This window comes from Lepisma saccharinum, chromosome 15 (genome assembly GCF_977018435.1).
Source record: "Lepisma saccharinum chromosome 15, izLepSacc3.1, whole genome shotgun sequence".
Lineage (NCBI taxonomy): Eukaryota > Metazoa > Arthropoda > Insecta > Zygentoma > Lepismatidae > Lepisma > Lepisma saccharinum.
In genome coordinates this window covers 63624813-63632774 of record NC_139243.1, presented here as the reverse complement: position 1 = coordinate 63632774, position 7962 = coordinate 63624813, and the positions used below count along the sequence as shown (strand labels likewise).

Here is a 7962-nt window from a genome sequence, read left to right as displayed (position 1 = left end):
AGGCGGGAGATTTAGGCGGCTGTGGGTTGCACCAAGCATTTTTATCCTCGGCCTTGTAAGGTGGAACTTTCTCCTGCTTGCCTCACGATCTGGCAACAGAAACAGTTTCGATTGTGTTTTGTCTCCCTCTGCGAGGAAAAAAGGAATCTTACGCTTGGTGTACAGGCTTTATAAGATTATTATTTCATATTGACCTTGACCATGACTGAAAAGAAAAGGAGGTCCACAAATTATGCAACACAGGAAACTGAGTTATTGGTCAGTTTGGTCCAAGAGAGGAAGTCTATACTGGAAAATAAAAAAAACGGACGCTTTATCGTGGAGAGACAAAGAAGATGCGTGGAAAGTAATAGCAGATGAGTTTAATAGCAGGAGCGGGAATTATCCTCGAGAAGCCAAACTTCTCAGAAGGAAATATGAAAATATGAAGAAAGACGTGCGAAAGATAGTGGCAGAACAACGGGCGGAAGTGATGAAGACCGGAGGTGGGAAAGGAAAGGAGATAAAGTTATCTCCGGCATTACAGCGAGTGTATCAACTCGTTGCATTGTCAGTCGACGGAATGCCAAGTATTTTCGACAGTGACAGCAGCACACCCAGTTCAGGTAAGTACTATTTACATTCGTCTAACATAGAAATTAATCATTGGCCCAAGTTCCTCTTGTTTAATTGCGATTTCATAATGCTACGAATGCAATTTTTACATGGTTCGATTTCGATGTACGTCTTATGACACATACTGCGGAGTTTTAGCGATTACTTATGGTTTTGTTCAAAATATGCTTTTGTGGTTAAGTTAGGCAGGTTAGTTTTGGTTCCCTTAGCATTAAAATAAAGGGTAACGGTTCCGATAGTTTCATGATTTCTCCAGCACAAAGAATAATTATCGTAGAATTTTGGAAATCATTGTCACGAAATTTGAACCTTTCTTAAAGTAATGAGTACTGTTTGTACTCGAAAAAAGTTATTTATGTTGAAAAAAACAACTTGAAAATTACCTTACGCACTTCTCATGGACAAGATATTGTCTGTCGACAAGCGACAGTAAATATCGTAGAAGCGTGGGAATGAATGTAGAAGCAAATCTGAACCTTAGTAGAATTCATTTAGGGACTTTATTTTAATGCTAATGGAACCAAACGTAATCTGCCTAACCTAACCACGAAAGCATATATTGAACAAAACTTTATGCAATCGCTAAAACTTCGCAGTATGTGTTAACAGACGTACATCAAAATCTAACCATGTAAAAATTACATTCATAGCATGATGAAATCACAATAAAACAAAAGGAACTTGGGCCAAATAAGGTCCTTAATGCTTTCTACTAAGGTTTCAGTTTACTTCTATATTCATTCCCATGCTTCTACAATATTTACTGTCACTTGTTGCTGAGAATATCTTGTCCATGAGAAGTGTGTAAGGTTATTTTGATTTTTTTTTTCAACATAAACAGCTTTTTTTCGGGTCCAAACAGTGCTTATTACTTTAAGGAAGGTTCAAATTTCATGTTACAATGATTTCCAAAATTATACGATAATTAGTATTTTGTACTAGAAGAAATCATAAAACAAACAGAATCGGTACGGTTTTCGGAATGGAAACCGTTCATTTTCGCAAACTTTTTGGTACTTGTTTACTATCCTTCGGACAGATTTCGTACATAGCCCCACGAACCATTTCTGGTAAGGTTAGGTTAGGTAGGGCCACACATAGGTTACAATAGTTAAAAATTGGTTTCGAAAAAATATTCGTAGCCCCACACACCATTCTCGCATAGCCCCACAGGTGTCCGAAGGATAGTAAACATTTACCAACTTTTTTGTTTCACAAGCAAATATATATATTCCTGATACTACCACGACACCAAATTTTAACTATGTTTGCCTATCCGAAACTAACCTAACCATACGTCAATGGTTCGCAATTATTTTGCAATTTCTAAATCCTGACACTACCATGACACCAAATTTTAACAATGTTTGCGTAACCTAACTGAAACTAACCTAACCACACGTCAATGGTTTGTGGGGCTTATTATGGCATGTAAAAATGGATCTGACAAAGTTCCTCAAATGCAACAAGGAAGTGCATCATTACAACACGAGGAATAACTCCAATCTAGCAGTTCCAATACATAACACAACACTATTTGAAAAAGGTCCAAAATCCACATACAACAAGTTACCATATCACATAGAAACTATTGAACCAATAGCCAAATTCAAAAAGAAATTAAGAAATCATCTGTTGTACCATTGCTTTTACTCAGTGAGTGAATTTCTGAACGTCTAAACCATCAAATCACTTATGGGTTGATGGATTGGAGGTTCATGGATCCATACAAGAGTGCTGGATCCAATCTCACATGTTCTACCTGTTATATCATATTACATGAGAGACATATTATCTCTGAATATTTAATATTTTAATCCATTACTGAATAGTATACTTATATTGTAACTTTAACATGTCTTACTGGAGACAGTATAACTAATAAGAGTACACACCTCCAAGCTTAAAACTGTAATAGGCTAAGGTATAATTTTATTGTATATTACATTATTATATTTCATTGTATTAGTATATTGTAATGTTTGACTGACATGTCCAATATCACAGCATGAAAATGCAAATGTGATTCATGGATGAAATAAATCTAATCTAATCATATAGAAATTTCATGATGGGTGAGCATTTGTATTTCTCACATCCTCATAAGTGATGGTATGCATGTCTAAAAATTAAACTATTTATATTACAATTGAATAATGTATCACTCTAAAACTAGGATATTAAAGTTAATTGTGGAAGTGAAAATAGCATTCTTTCTTTCTTTATTCTAGGCCAAATAATCATTAATGCAAACATAGAGAATGATAGTGGAGATGAAAGCTACATTGTATGTGAAGTAAGTACTTTTTGTATCCTTTAGTAATTGTATTAGCTGTGCGATACCACTATTCTAGAGAGATTGACCTATCTGTTTACAAGGCAACAAGCATTGTGCGGGACAGTTTACTCACTGTACCGCTTTGAGAATTATATTGAATGTCTTTTCAATCTACAGATTTCGATGTTTTGCTTAATATAAAATTAATTCCAGCATTAGGAAAAATCAAATAACTGAGATATTTGATCCCAAAGCATATCCCGCATACCTAAAAACCTGCAATTTCGGAGTATGTTCTCCACTTTTTGTTAGTAAAAACTGTTTGTATGCACACTAAAATAGCGAAAGAACGTGTCAGAAATAACTGTCTATACCAAACCTAGCAATCCTAATCTTATCACGTAAAATTACAGTTGCTGGTGTGGAATGTCATTTCAGGTTCTGTATTCACTTGTGTCAAGCCTTCGGGCTGTTCTGCTTCACAGTAAAGTAACATGTTAAGGCAACAGATGTACTCCACTTCAAATATCAAATTTCCATGAGCTAAAATCACTGAAAATGTTCACGAACAACTAAATCTTAAAGAAACATGCAAGATACTTCACTTTCTCTAGGGGTTACAGAGGGTCAAGGGTACCCATTGTGCTAACAAGTAATCCCCAATATTTACCAGCTATCATGTGTAGTTTCATAAACAAGAATAGATGTAGAAACTACAAATTCAGGTAGTGATCACATTGTTTACAAAACAGTATTAAGTACAAATGTAGCACAGGTTTTGTTTTGCATGATTTTCATTGCTTCCCATGGTACCCTTGCCCCTCTGTACCCACAAAAAAAGTGAACAATTTTGTATGACTTTTGTAAACTTTTTCTTGTTTTCCCCACACAGAGATGTGTAAGGTGAAGTAAAGTAACTCTTGGTTCCTTAGCTACTGTGGCACAATAACAGAAGTCAATAAATATTTGGTATTTTACATTAAAAAACTTTATAAAATAAAGTAAATCAAACACGGACTGAAATTTACAAAACCAAAGTAAAAGTGAATCTATTGTTAAGTGTTGGATGCAGAAATATATAAAGTAATGTAAAATGTATAGTGTTCCCCTGTGCCTTGCAACACACCGTGAAGGCATATAAGGAATGAAGTAAATGCAATATTTTTAGTTATTTTTATTTTTCCTGTGACATATCGTTAAACTTTTTCAAGCTTACACCTGAATAAAAATACAACCTTACATGGCTAGTCACTCTACATTACCCATGTAAGTTTGTGTGGGTGTATTTTGGCATGAACTTCAAAATGTTCTGGTAAACCAGAACAAAACATTGCAGGAAAGATAAAAACCATTAAAAATAATTGCATTATATTATTTAACATTCACAAAAAGTGGTGGTGCAAATCCTTAAGAACATAGGAGCACTAGATTTATTGGTGCTTAAAATGGGTAGGAGTGGTAAATTTGGTAACAATACCATAACTTTTTTTTTCTATTTAAGTGCACATACAATCTGCTTTTGTGACTGAAATTGGCAAAAGTACTCCAAAATAGGATTTTTATTTATTCCGGTCATACTTTGTGATAAAATATCTTATTTGTGCCCGGAAACACATTTTATATTACGTAAACCATCAAACTCTTTCAATTAAATAGGAATTTGATATAATTGAGGAACTACAGTCAGTCAACTGCTACCGTGTAACAAACCAATTTAGAAAGGTGTCCGATATGAATATGCATGTAAGCATAATTTAGTTCTAGTTCTGACGGTACATTGTGTTTATCAATCTTTGTCTCTTGGTTACAGACTGAAATAAATGACATTACTTCAGTAGATGTATGCCAACCTGATTGGTCTTCTTGGACACCGACAAATTTAAAATTGCCTGTGAGCAAAGAGCTCATGGTAACCACACCGGTTTCACCTCAGTCTTCTAACTCTGGCAGTGCTGGAGAGAGTTCTTCAGGTAGGTACCAACACTGATGTATTTGCACTTTTACATCACTTTTAAATACCATTTAAGCTGTACCAATATTTTGTGTGTTACAGACACATTATCCATGTTGATTTTATGAACACTGGTGTGCTATACAGGGGTTTTCCGGGCTGATAATACAAACTTTCAGGGATGATGGAGAAGGGTACATGTATCAATTTGAGATTAGGAACCCTAGTCCGGAAACGACTTAGTCGAAAGTTACAAGTGAAAATTGGTGTATGAAAATGTAAAGATTTTATTACCTGCACAAGTTTTACAAGCTGCTACATTCACAACAGTTGTTCAAAGTGGCATCCCGCAGCTTCGCTTTGAACTTTAAACAACTATTGTGAATGTAGCAGCTTGTGAAACTTCTATTAAAAGTATTACATCTTCATACACTGATTTTCGCTTATAACTTTCGACTAAGTCGTTTCCGGACCAGGGTTCCTTATCTCAAATTGATACATGTGCCCTTTTTCACCATCCCTGAAAATTTGTATCATCAGCCCGGAAACACCCTGCATAAATTGAAATTAATGTTGTTATTCACAGTAGACCTCCACTTTAGTGTGGGGAAACAGATCTTTTCCATGCAGTATTCACACCATGTGTAGGTCTTCTATTGATAATAATAATAATAATAATAATAATATATCTTTATTGAGCGGGCGAGGTTCAGCGTACGCAGATATGTAATGATAACACTATGAAATAGATAAAACTTCAAATGTTGAGTTTCCTCTTGTTTTCATAATGTTGAAAACAGAACTGTTTCACTCTTATGTGACGTTCGTAGCTATGCAAGTGTTAAATCATAGAAAAATGAGTCTGCAGTGATAGTTCTTGGAGCATAGCTTTCCAATAACAGGAGTTTGGAAAACTCCAAACCTCAATCAAAATGTCAGATTGAGAAATTACAAAATTAATGGCATTTATTAAGAACAATTCACTCTAACAACATATTTAGTCTTTTTGGCCAATTCTGTATTGGCAGGGACATTGCAAAATTTGTCCTGGAAAATGTGGAAAATTCAAGTAATTTAATTTCTACTTGTCTGTAGCCACCTTGTGTGCACACATATTGCATCACGAAATGTCTGAAATCAAATCCATATTCATGAAACTACATCACCTTTTGATCTAAGCAGCTGAAACTGTAGTTTCTTATTACCAATGAACGAGAAAAATTAAATTCTTAAATCAATGAAGTTATGAATGACTAGTATTATATTCAATGCTATGGAAATTCAGTTTGTTCACAAGTGAACCAAATCACAATACTGGACTTTAAGGCAAATTGAACCCCAGGACATCTGTGGCTGGAAGGACACTATCCTGAGGTGCAGCAGCCATGTTATCAACCAAATAATGGTACTGAACTGGAGCATCCGTATGTAGTACATATAAGCAGAGCTTGAAACACGTGCATAAGTTAGCAGTGTGTCTTATTTGGCAATTACATTAATTACTTGCAAGGTTTGGACTCCCCCCATTTTGGGGGGGAGTCATTTTCTGTTTGAAATGGACAAATATGTGAAACCTTGACTTTACACTTTGCTATATTGAGACCATGAAGAATGAATGTATAATGTAAAATCGGGGTTCCACCGCATGTGTGCTAACAGTACTGGGCAATATAGATATATCAGTGAACTTACCAACACACAAACGACCTGTAACTTACCATTTTGTCATTTTTGTACTTGAAAGGTGGAATTAACATATCTAAACCTGCATTTGCCAGGTATCACCTGGTTACATTCATTAATTAACAATATGAATTGGAACACATGAATTTGAATAATGTTGGTTATTGCTAATTCATTACTTCTTATAAATAGTTATCACTGGAATACACTTGAAATAATGCAGGCATTTATGTATGTGGTTATTGATTTATATCAAAAAATGGAAATACAAGGAAAATATGTCATTTGGTTACTACATATAGGGTTTTAAACAACAAAAAACTTGCACTCACTGCACAGATTATCTAGGAGAAATTTGTTGGCCTTGATGTTCTCAAGTCAAGGCTTAATAATGTTCTACAGTGAAAAACCTGGAGATTTTATTCCAACATGTAATTTTATATACAGCCCTTCTTTTTGTCCAGAATTATTTATTCTTCTTCTTTTGTAGGAAACCGACCAAAATGTACTGGCATCAGCTCCAGGAAACGGTGGGCAGTTGAGACATCGAGTGCAGAAGCAAACAGGATGTACATAGATCTTATAAAAGTAAAACTGGCTAATGCGGAGGAGAAGAGCAATCGCGAAAAGAATGAACATGCCAAAAGGATGGAACTGCTACAACTGCAAATCGAAGAGAAGATTGTGGACATTGAGCTGAAGAAACAGCAGCTTCAGGGTTGATACTACCCATGTAACCTAAAAAAACTATATATATATATATATATATATATATATATATATATATAATTTTCAATAGATAATAAAGGGCATTGAATTTTAAACTTTTTTCTTTTTGAGGATTGTTACAAAGGAATGACCAGGTTCGAATATGATGTTAAACCCTCACGTACAGAACTTGTGAAAACCACCAGATTCCTTCAATAAAATGCATTACTTGCTGAGCAAGTTGCACATGTTACAAGAATAATTACATGTTTTGTAGAGACCTTCAAATTCTTCTTCTGACTTTTTGTAAACTGGTTTGTTTACAAGTTCAGCTAGCAAGTAACTTTTTAAAGATTGTCTTCGGTATCATTAGTAGAATATGTGATTAATGCCTAAACATGTGCCTTAGGGCTCGTTGCACCATTATTTTTTGTTAAGTGGAACTTTCTCCCATGCACTGTACAACTTGACAGCAGAGAATGGAGCATTATTACATATCGATATAAAATGTGGCAAATAATTGAGAAAGGTAATGAAAGTGGACTCCCCTGTCATGTCAAAGAAATCCGTTCTATTGCAATTGATAGCCTGTAAACTTTCGAAGTGTTTGGAATTTAAAATTATTTTCCACCTATTACCATTAGCAATCTAGAAAATAATATTATAACAGAGTTTATCATCCTGAAATCCGAATTCAATTTCTTACAATCTGATTTGTTATTTGCCA

At 34.7% G+C, this 7962-nt stretch overlaps 1 protein-coding gene across 1 annotated transcript; it reads left to right on the top strand.

Annotated features, from left to right (window-relative positions):
• The first annotated feature begins 247 nt into the window (after nt 1-247).
• On the top strand, nt 248-7250 carry LOC145999296 (uncharacterized). The gene is made up of 4 exons (XM_083136234.1): nt 248-605; nt 2847-2911; nt 4704-4863; nt 7018-7250. The coding sequence occupies exons 1-4, from the start codon at nt 425-427 to the stop codon at nt 7248-7250; spliced, it is 639 nt and encodes a 212-aa protein (XP_082992360.1). The 5' UTR covers nt 248-424.
• The last annotated feature ends 712 nt before the right edge of the window (nt 7251-7962 follow it).

Excerpts from the sequence above, each read along its gene's own strand:
- LOC145999296 (XM_083136234.1), top strand. The coding sequence starts at position 425 with ATGAAGAAAGACGTGCGAAAGATAGTGGCAGAACAACGGGCGGAAGTG. Across the intron at positions 2,912-4,703 it reads AAAGCTACATTGTATGTGAA|ACTGAAATAAATGACATTAC; the intron begins GTAAGTACTTTT and ends TCTTGGTTACAG. Across the intron at positions 4,864-7,017 it reads TGCTGGAGAGAGTTCTTCAG|GAAACCGACCAAAATGTACT; the intron begins GTAGGTACCAAC and ends CTTCTTTTGTAG.